The sequence below is a fragment of the Heterocephalus glaber genome, unplaced genomic scaffold, assembly GCF_053883595.1.
Source record: "Heterocephalus glaber isolate CG9 unplaced genomic scaffold, H.glaber_assembly_v1.0 deba00001688, whole genome shotgun sequence".
Taxonomy (NCBI): domain Eukaryota; kingdom Metazoa; phylum Chordata; class Mammalia; order Rodentia; family Bathyergidae; genus Heterocephalus; species Heterocephalus glaber.
The window spans coordinates 9,863,249-9,874,543 of NW_028258413.1; the positions used below are offsets into that span (position 1 = coordinate 9,863,249).

Sequence of the window (11,295 nt, forward strand, 5' to 3'; positions counted from 1 at the left end):
CTGTGTGCCAGAGAGAGAAGGACCTCAGCATGTACAGAACGAGGTCAGCCTTAGCAGTGCTCTCAAACCAGTCTGCCAGTGTGCCTGGACAGTTGCTTTCTTAAGAACTACTTCAGGAGCCCAGTGTGATCTGGCAGGTTTGAAAGCACTGGATGATCTCAGATGCCCCTTCTGCGTCTAAAAATGTATGACACCTATTGCATTATATTACAATTTATTATTCTTTGATGATTTTTTTATAGGGAGGTTTTTCTGTGTTTATCCAGCTGATGCCCATAATTGTATTGATCCTCGTGTCATTATTAAGCCACTTGATGGTCTCTAATCCTCCTTATTCTTTATATCCCAGATCGTAAGTAGCTAAGTGAAGTTTTACAAAAATTAATTGTTGCTGTTTCTTATCTAGCTTCTTTTAAAGGGCCTGTACTCTTTTATACTTTCAAATGCCAAATCTTTTACTACGTGTGTACCAAATTTTAAAATCTCTAATTTTTAAAAGAGCTACATAAGTGATAAATGTGTTTTATGTTATTTATATTTTCCACTGTGTGTAAGGACACAAGTGCTACATTTGAACTTGAATTTAATGTGGTAGGTATTGTGTTGACATTGAAGACAAAAACTACTTTAAAAGACAAAAGTACTTTAAAGATAAAAAGGATACAAATTGATCTTACATAGCTTTGTGTCATTAAGTGAAAAATGACTTCACTGAGGTCAGGAGATAAAGGAAATTTAATGCAACAACTTCAAGATAGTGAACATGAAAGAAACTGTAAAATCATATTGGCAATAAATTTACAGTGTTAAAAACAAGATTGCCTAAAGTAAGAATAACTTTTTATTTTTTCCAAATAAAGCTTTTGTTAGCTAAAAATTGAGAGAACTTTATAAGAACATAGTATATTAAAAGTATGTTTTTTAACGACATGAAATTCTGGCTTTAGGCAATTTGAGATAATGTAAATATTAATATTAAATTTTAAATTATTTTTTATCTTGTTACTTTGGTTTGTGGTAGAATGTTAGAATGCCCAATTTTAACTAAAAATAATCATGCATTTTTTTTCACAGTGGTTCAGGACAAACTATTAAAATGCAGACAGAAAACTTGGGAGTGGTTTATTATGTCAACAAGGACTTTAAAAATGAATACAAAGGAATGTTACTACAAAAAGTAGAAAAGAGTGTGGAAGAAGACTATGTGACTAATGTTCGAAATAATTGCTGGAAAGAAAGACAACAAAGTAAGTGAATCAAATGCTAAGCTTATTCGCAGTCTGTGGAGTTATTATAGATTTTCCTATTGTAGATATGGGGAATTACCTGCTGTGCAATCAAATCTCAGTACTTATAGTCAGCCTCTGCCTGAGGATTCCTCTCTCACCCATAGACTCAACCAGTCACTGATAGGAAATATTCAGAAGGAAATTGCGTTTGTCCTGAAAACATACAGACTTCTTTTTTTTTCTTGTCAGAGTTCTCCAAACAGTGCAGTGTAACAGCTAACATAGCATTTATGTAATACTAGTATAACTAATATTCAGCTAAAATGTAGAGAAAGATATAGATGGCTTATATCAAACACTATGCCTTTTTATATAAGAGACTTAAACATCCTGGGATTTTTTTTTTATCTTAGGGGGTCATGGGCCCAATGTCATGTGGCTCCTGAGGGGTACCTGTAATAGATTTTATATGCATGTGGTCTCACACAGTAGTTGGCACTTAAATGATACTTGTGTTACTGTTGTTATTAACATGTATTTGGTTGATAAGTGAATATCATGGTTAAAGGGCAAGCTCTGGAATTGTCACACAAGATCCTGACTCTAAGAATACGTTACCTAAATTTCAGTTCCCTTATCACTAAAACATGGATCATAACAGATAGTATGTGGTAAGCACTTAGCATGATGTCTTGTGCTGGAAGTATTCAATATTAGTATTTATTATAGTTATGATTTTTAATTGCATTGCACTCTGGGCAAGTGTTTCTACTTCTTTTTTTTTTTTTGGTACCAGGGATTGAACTTGGGTCCTTGCCCTTACGAGGCAGGTGGCAGAACCACTGAGTTAAATCCCCGCCCTAGGGCAAGTGTTTTTGTTTGGCATAATCTAGTTTAATCTTTTAACTGTCTGGCAAGATCAGTATTAATAGGTTTCATGGACCCTTCAATACATGCTCTGTTTATACATCACGTCTGCAATTAAATTGTACACATTTATATATGTGTCCTTTAAAGTTGCTACCACAAATATTAATTGTTTTTAATCATTCATGTACAAAACAGCTTGCTTGTATTAAAAAAAATATCAATGAAACAAAAGGCGCAGGTCTTTGAAACTGAAGGAGAGGAAAGAGGCAGGACAGCTGAGAGCAGTGTGTCATCCTTCACTGGTTCCTGGCAGGGAGGAGGAGCGATCGCAAAGGATGTCACTGGGGCAGCTGGTGAAGTCTGAGTGTGAGCAGTCCATCCATCGGGCTGCATTTCTAACCGATAATGCCACAAGAGACTGTGCTTATTTTGGGGCCAAAATGATGATCTGTTAAGAATGTAAAGTCATAATGTCTGTAACTTATCTTCAGCTCTGCAAAAGTAACCACAATAACAGTCTTATTTAGAGAGAGAGCTGAAACAAACTTGACAAAAATGTGAACAGTCAAAAATGGTAAAAAATTTCAGAGTGTTCATTGTGCTTATTTTTTGTGTAGTTTTGAAATTTTTCAAAATAAAGTTCAACAAATTCAGTACTTTTCTGGGCTGGGGCCTTGAATGGTGTTGAAAATCGGGGGGCGCCATGTGTTAATCTATTGATTGAATGTTTCCTTCCTGGGTTCGGATGGGATTTTCCTCCTTTTTCTTTGTGGTGCTGGAGATTGAACCGAGGGCCTTGCACAGCTAGAGAAGTGCTCGACCACTGAGCTATACCCCAGCCCTGAAATAATCTTGTTTCATAAAGTCACAAAATGATAGTTGATCAATGAATATTTTGCCAGGGTTTTCTGTTTTGGAATTACTTCTAATACTCCCTAGTGTATGGATTGGAAAATACAAGCCGTAATTTGAAATGCACAAGTGGAAAGAGTGTTAGGCTGGGAATTGCACATTAGGATTTGGAACTAGAGTCTGTCATTCATTAGCAGTGTGAACTTGGGTTTATTAACTCTGAGGTTTTGGGAAGAGTTATCGGCAAGTGGATTTTACAAATGCATTATTTGTAAAGGTATACAATAATATTGATTAAATTGTTAATCCTGGCCCAGAAGATTGAATAAAGATCGTTTCTGGAAATTATTACAGGTGGAATACTACACTTTTACCTGCAAGTCTATTTTAAATGTGGTCTTGACTGATGCCTATAAACCAGATGGCTTCTCCTTTGGCCATTGTTTTCTGTAAAGTAACTTATTCTTTCCCTTTTTTTGTTATGTATTCTCTAAGTACCTCCATCCTTTAGAAATATTAGTGAACAGTAAAAGGGCTGCAAGTAACTTCCCTAAAGAGTTGGGTTTGTTTGTTTGTTTGTTTTTTCTTCTTTTGAGACAGCATCTCCTTATGTAGTTCAGGGTGGCCTTGAACTCACTGTGTAGCCCAGGCTAACTTGAACTCACAGCACCCCTCCTGCCTCATCCTCCCAAGTGCTGGGCTTACAGGTGTGCACTACCACACCCTGCTAAGAGTTTTGATTTGTAGTCCATATATTTCTATTAGTAACTGAAGGAAGCCTCAAAAGTGCTTCTTTGCAGAATATCATTGTTATGATTGCATAACAAGCATTTTCCTGTGTTCCTTTAGTAACTATAGATATATAGGTATAGAGTATTGTCATTTTTAAAACTCAGATAAACTCAGAACAAGATTTTATATTTTTCCCAGTAGTGGGGATTGAACTCAGGACCTTGAGCTTGCTGGGCAGACACAGTGCCACTGAGCTACATACCCAGCTCAAGATTTTGTATTTTTATACTTAAGTTTGGGATTATCTGAAACCTTAACAAAAAATTCACAGCAAGCTTATCCCTGGCAGCATGACTACCATACGGCATTAGAGGATAAGAGGCCGAGATGATGCTTCAGGGTAGTGACTTTTAAACTACTGGCTCAGAAGCAAAGGGTAAGGATTCTAGCATGGGATGACAGGATTCTACCCTGGTTTCTTCTGTTTTGCATTTGGGGCTTCAAGTAAAGTTTTCATTTAAAGAGAAGGTTTTCTAGCTGGGCTCATAGCTACTTGAGAGGCTAAGGCAGGAGGACAGGAAGTTAAGCTGGCCTGGGCAGTTGAACAAGACCTTGTCTCAAGAAAGGGTTGGGATCCAGCTCAGAGGTGAGCACTTGTCTAGTGTTTACAAGGCCTTGTCTTCAATCCCCTGAACTTCCCAAGCGTCTTTTAGGGTTTATTTATTTAATACTTGGGTTTATTTGTTCTTTTTTAAAAGTCAGTTAACAGAAATACATTGAAGTTCTTTTATGAAGCATCATTTGAATTTAAACAGCTAGGTGATAAAAATGATTATTTATTTAGCAAAATATTTTTGTTAACAGAAACAGATATGCAGTATGCCGCAAAAGTTTACCGTGACGATCGACTCCGAAGAAAAGCTGATGCCCTGAACATGGACAACTGTAAAGAACTGGAGCGACTAACCAGTCTTTACAAAGGAGGATGAGCTGGGCTTTTTATTTGTACCTGTTAGCACACTCCTGATCTCTTCTGTAAATTTAGTTTCATCCTGAGAGCTGAAGAAAAGATTTGATATGAAAAACTAAACTGAGTAGTTGGTTTCTGAAATCTTGGGCTGTTTATAATCTACTGGTTCCTTTAAATAGTAAGAACTTAAAACTAAACTTAATATTTTAGTTGTGCTTCTGCTGTTATTTTCATTTTAAAAGCTTATGATTCCTAACTAAAAATGTCTTGAAAAGGTATTATCACACGTGTAGCTATTTCCAGTTTTAGTGATTGTCCATTTGTCCCTCGTCATGTAAATATTTATGGAATGAACATTTTGTGTACATACAGGTTATTGCCTTTTTATTTATTTTAGTACTTAGCTCCATGAGATACTTCTTTTAAGGTGATGGAATAAATGTTATATGACACAATTACATTTTCTGTCAGGTGTTAAGTATGTGGAGTTTAAACAATGAAGTTTTTTCAAAAGAAAAAAAAAACAAAAACCATTTAAGTTTCTGTAAACTCTTACAGCGTTATCAGCTTAGAAGGAATTAATATTTTTAATATTGCCATTATATTCCCAAATATGTACTGAGATAAATGAACTGGTGTAGAGTATCAGTTTGCTATTTAGTTTAATGAATTGCTAAGCCATATGTAGAAATGAAATGCTTTACTGATAGATTTTAAAGAAAATATGAGGAAATGGCTATAATTATTGAATTAAGAGGGTCTTCAATAATAAATTGTAGTTATGCATTTGCAGTTCTAATAATCAAAAGGACCCAAATGTTCATTTATATGTCTTTGAAGGCTGCTAACATTTATGAAGAAGACACCTAATTTTCTGCCCATAGAAATTTGCATTTTCTTAGTGATCATTTAAACAAAATCCAAAGGTAAATAGATTCTTCTACAAACAATAAGAAAAATTACTACTAAAATACAGCTTTGTGCCTTTTAACCCTACTGCCAACTCCTAAATGTATACATAGATTCCTGTTAACTTATTGATCAGAGCATGATCTATTTGGCCATGTGCAACAGTGAGCAGAAATATAGCAGCAGGTAGAATAGTGAATTGTTTAGCAAGTCATCCTTTAAAAATTCTAAGCTACAATCTACTCACTGTTGAGTAATTAAATTAATCCTATAGGAATAAGCTCCTTATAATTAGATCCATAATATAAATTAGAAAAACAGCAGTTGGAAATTGAAGTTTTTGGTGCCTATATATTGCCTGTTTGATTTCTAGTCTTCTATGCTAGTCATATTTTGATGATTTTGCTTCACACTCAGTAGAACATGAACATATTTTGGTAGTTTTTCTGTGAGGAAGGTAGAGTGGTTTTGTTACTTTTGTTAAAGGATTTTTTTTTTCTGGTTATAGTTAATTTATGACATCTGTTAAATAAAATTGATACTCTTAAAAAAATTTTCTCTTGTATCCCCTTCCTAAGTAAATCAGTAAAAAAGCCTGATTAAATTTGAGGTTAAAGTAAACATATTCTCATTGGAAACCTGGACAACTTAACAAATTTCTTTTAGAAATGTGAAAAGTAATGCTTAAAGTAAAATTTTAAATATTTTCTTGAGCCTGTAGAATAAGTTTTTTAAAATGTCATAGCATTCTAATTAACTATGAAAGTTCATATATATAAAAAATTTATAAAAATTTGAAAAAGATTCATGTTTATTTTTACAGTTTTAATGAGAAATTTACACTGTTATGGTTAATTTTTATGTGAACCAAATCTTCCCATTCTCCGATGCCTTTTCCCCTTAAATCCCCACTTTAAGGGGATAGGTGAAATTATCAAATTAAGTGAAGTTATATGTTAGAAAGCTGCACATGGCTTTTGGACTGTAAGTATTGTATTTCAGGTCTATTACTGCATTCCATTACATTTCATAACTTGTTAGGGAGAATGTGTTTGATAAAATAAAATTTTCAAACAACTAAGAAATGATTGATTTGAGTGACTGACAATTTGAGTCACATATAAAATATGCAAGTAAGGTTGAGTTCTTAATGTCCCCTATAATGGGCTGTAAAGGCAATGAGTATCTTGTAACTTTAGGTTAATTGTACACAGTGAGAAGACTTTAAATATCTTAGATGTAAGATTTTCCTGTTTGTTACTCTTTTTTGGGGGGAGTGGTGCTGGGGATCGAACTCAGGACCTTGCGCTTGCCAGGAAGGTGTGGTGCCACTGAGCTACATCCCCGGCCCTGTTACTCTTTTATGATTAAAAATCCCAAAATTTTGCCATCTTATTTTTTAGCTACATGAGCTTTACAATTTCACTTGATCATTTAGTTCCTACCTAAAAGGCTTTGACTTTAACTAGCTTCTCTTAACTGGCATTTTGAAAATTTGACAGTAGTTATATTTATTCATGCTTTACATTTTTAATCCCTTTTTATGTGCCCACACACACAGTTGTTCTCGTGAAGGTTTGGAGGAAAGGCAATAGTACCTTTTTTCCTTTTCTTTTGATTTCTTAGTTTCCAAATGACTGACACTAATCATTTAGTCATCTGTAAGCTGTGGAACTTATTCTCGACAATGAGAAATTTTAAGTTATCTGTTCCATAATTAAGTGAAAGTAACCTGTTTTGGAAAAAGATAGCCTTTTGATTCTTGTTTCATAATCATTACATGCATATTTATGGTTTACAAAGACTCGGTAGAGAAAGGTCAAGTCCGGAAAGCATCTCCATGCCAGTGCTTTACAGTACTGTGCTGTGTATCAGCTCAGGTGTCCACGGAACAGGAATGTAGAAAGCTAGCCCTTAACTTTAATCGCACTTTTATGCTTCATTTTTCTTCCTATCAAATCTTTTGCACTACATATAAAATAAAATTATTACTTGATTTCCCTTCTTTTGGATCTGTAATATTTTCAAAAGCAGCTAGTTAGCACCTGTATGCTAATATTACTTAATGTATTTCTGCATATTTCATTTTTTAAAAAATCTTCTGCCTTGTTGAGACAGTGGAATATTTCTTGATGGATGTAAGGACCAAAGGAGCCATTTTTCCAGTTAAGCAAGTATTATGGCAAAGGACCAAATGATTAAAAGGGTGCATTTATTTAGCTTCTCCGTGTGAAGTATCGCCTTGGTGGGTTCAGTACTGCCTGTATTACCATTCATCTTCATACTGGGCGAAGCAAACTAGAAGAGAACGCATCACATTTTCCCCTTATCCGAAGAGAAAAAAATGATAAAATGAATGATCATCTGAATTTTAATTTTCAGTAAGTAGCTGAAAAATCTTGTCTGTTGGACATATGAGGCTACTGCCTAGTTAAAATACCTAACATTCCGTGAATGCCAGTAAAAAAGAAGTAGTCTGGCAATAATTTCAAAATTTTCCTAAGTTCTGATTTTCAATTACAAAGAAAAAGTGGGTAGAATGTGGCTGTTCAAGGAATTCTTACACTCCCCCTTCAATCTGGCAGGCAATAAACAGAGTTCTAGAATTCAGGCTTCCTTTTTGATTTCATTACTATTAAATACTATTAAATACTTTCATATGAATGGTAACATTTTTCCTCAAAATATTAATTCAAAACATACTCCTTATATTAAGGATTATGTAATGAAATTTTTGTAAATTTCCTGTGTGTAACATTTTCCTGTTGGTATGTGATCCTTTTCATCTAATTTGATTATCTGCTGGTGTTGGGGCCAATAGATTTGTGAATATTCTGTGGATGTGTACATGTGTAAGTGTATATATGCATTTTTTTTCCAGCTAATACCTCAGATACGTGATTGTTTAATATATACCACAGTATGTTTGCACAGAACAGGGCTTCCATTAGTAATGGGTATCCTTATTTCCAAATTTGAAAATCAGTCCACAGAATTTCATTAGTGTGAATTCTCTCTGTTGATTTTAATAGAGATTTCTTTTTTAAGGCCCACACTTCAAAAATAACTTTATCTTTCTAGCAATCTGGAACTACATTAGGGTAAGAAGTGTTTCTTGGAATGTCTTAGTTCATGAGTGTCTGAGAATGACCAGCTGTGGAGATATTGAGTCACTGAGGAACAGATGATTCCTGGCAGGAGGTGGGCAGTTTTTATCCACGTGTCTGTGAGATTCTGCCCATTCTAGTCAGCCTGCCACTCATGAGCACTGTGCAAACAGTGACACTGAGGTATTCCAGCCATTACTTTTGGAGAATTGTTTCTGAGTTGAATGACTATAAGGATTAGAAGAAAAAAATATTTTGTAATTCATTTGCATTAAGAAATGCTTCTTACCTTTTTCTGTCTTTTTGGTTTTTAAATTGCTTCGTAAGACTTTCTGTCCATTTAAAGGTTAGTTTTAGTTTATGTGTTTTTAAAAGCTACAGGAAATTTTCACGGCGTGATGGAATTTTAATGGAAGCCTTATATAAGCTAAATGAAGTGAAATGTAAAGGAGATCTTACTTTGTCTATAGTGCATTCAAGATTATATAATTAGGTTTAAAAATGCAATGTCTGATTTGTAAACTAATGTTATATCAGACTTCTATAAAATAAAATTTCCTGTGTGAGAACATTTTTAATGAATGTTCTACTGAATGATTTATGATGAATTTTTGTCTTTAAGTCTCTGTACTTTATCTCAATATATTAATAAAAACATTTGTTCTCACCATAAAAGGTTTATTGTATTGTAGCCTCGTGATATTTTTATTCTTTTATTCAGCCATTCAACAAATGTGTAAATGCGTGTCATATTCCAATTAATGAGCTTGTGCTGAGAATCACTGAACAAGACAAAAACTCTTAGGAATTTTACATCTAGCAAAGAAAGTAAATGTCAAGTAAATAACTAGTTACAGTTTTGATAATTGAGACAAAATTAAGAGCACATTGAGAGTATATATCTAACATATCTAAACTATTCTGTGAGGGTCCGGAAAGGTTTCTCTGAGAAATTGAGCTTAAGCTAAAACCCAAAAGATAAGCAGGAGTAAGGTGAACCCCACGGAAATATTTCAGAGTGGCCAAGGTGGTTGTCATAAAAACTATGGAAGTGAAAACAAACATCCTAACAAGGACTCCCGGGTAGGTGAGAGGATAAAAATGGGAGCCAGGTCTTTATAACATAGTATATATCCATGGTGATAATACTGAACTTTATCTTGTCGGTGGTCAAAAACCAACCGGTTGTGGTGATGAATGCCAGTAATCTGTTTTGGGGACACTGAGGCAGGACAATCGGAGTTCAAGGCCAGCCTAGGACCTAGGGTGAGTTCAAGGCCTGCCTGGATTATATAGCAAGACCTTATATCAAAGTAAGAGATTTTTAAGGGTAGAGTTACATGATGAGATTTAGGTTTTTAGAACATCATTTATGTTGCTGTTTGAAGAGCTGAGGGCAGAAGTGAATGTTTAGAAAGATAGGTATTGTCAAAGGAGATGATCATGGCATGGACCAGGACAGGAATACATATAAGTGAATGATTTTCAGAGACATTTAGAATGCAGACTCAAGATCTCTTTGGATTGGATTTTGGATATGTGGTGGCAGCAATTAAAAACAAGACTAAAGATTTCAAAAAAAAAAAAAAGTGGCTATGAAAAGAGTAAAGAAAGAGCCGGAGCTGAAAGAGAATGTGGTTTCTACAGAAGGCTTTTTTTCAGTTATTATTACATGAGAGACCTTGTTTTTTTTATATCAATGGAAGCCAAACTGAAAGATAAAAACAGGGATAATAAAATTGAGCCCCTGATGTATCCAGAGGATATACAGACCCCTTTGCAAACACATAAAAATTACTTGAGACACCTCCAACATTCTTTGAAAAGGAATGCAGAGGATAGGCTCAAATGCAGGTAGATTTATAGTTAAGTGAGGTGCAATTTTCTGGCCTCCAGTCTATTAACATAAGCTGTTTATATAAAGTGAGGGAGCAGGGAAAGAATAAAGAGCAAACAAAATTAGAATGAAGATAATTTGAAGGAATCATTTTTACAATCAGCTGGCTAGCAAAAAGGATTTCTATGGCTCCCTGGTTGGTAACAGATCTATAATGTTTAGTTATGTGAATTTTTTGCAGCCTAACCCAGCAGTTGGGCTTGAGCATGGGGAAAGTTAAAAATCATGTTGGTGGAAGGTTGAGGTCCTCAATTGGGTAATGGTAGAGAATCCATATTAGAATGCATTCACAAGCTAAATTGAATGATATATTAGGCCCACATTAAAGACTGTCAGCCTTATCATTGTCTGCATTGGTACAGTTTCGAAAGGTTTTTTGAGCAAGTAGTAATAAGCATTGTTTTGGCAAGTACTGTCTGCTGTTTCTAAGTTGCGCTGTAGTCTACCCAAAGGTCCATGTCGTAAAGGTGTGGTCCCCAACACAGTCCTTTTGGTGGGTGGTGGAAACTTTAAAGAGGTGGGCACAATGGGCTGTCTTCACATCAAGAGATATGCACTCAAAGGGGATTGTGGGACCTCGGAATCTTCCTCTTGCTTCCTGGCCATACGGCAGGAGTTTTCCTTCACCACATGCCCAAAGTAATGGGACCAATTCATCAGGGAATGAAACTTATAAAAGTAAACCCAAATAAACATTTGTTATAAGTTGATTATTTCATATTTATTCTA

The 11,295-nt window shown here is 34.8% G+C and overlaps 1 protein-coding gene across 2 annotated transcripts in view; it reads left to right on the forward strand.

Annotated features, from left to right (window-relative positions):
* Dnajb14 (DnaJ heat shock protein family (Hsp40) member B14) overlaps positions 1 to 9,344 on the forward strand; it is a 51,576-nt gene extending 42,232 nt beyond the window's left edge. For both annotated transcript variants that reach the window (XM_087198782.1, XM_004866279.4), the window contains 3 exons: positions 243 to 352; positions 1,075 to 1,247; positions 4,548 to 9,344. In XM_087198782.1, the coding sequence (XP_087054908.1) occupies positions 243 to 352; positions 1,075 to 1,247; positions 4,548 to 4,672 (408 nt within the window). In that variant the 3' untranslated portion in view covers positions 4,673 to 9,344. The remainder of the gene's footprint in view (positions 1 to 242; positions 353 to 1,074; positions 1,248 to 4,547) is intronic.
* The last annotated feature ends 1,951 nt before the right edge of the window (positions 9,345 to 11,295 follow it).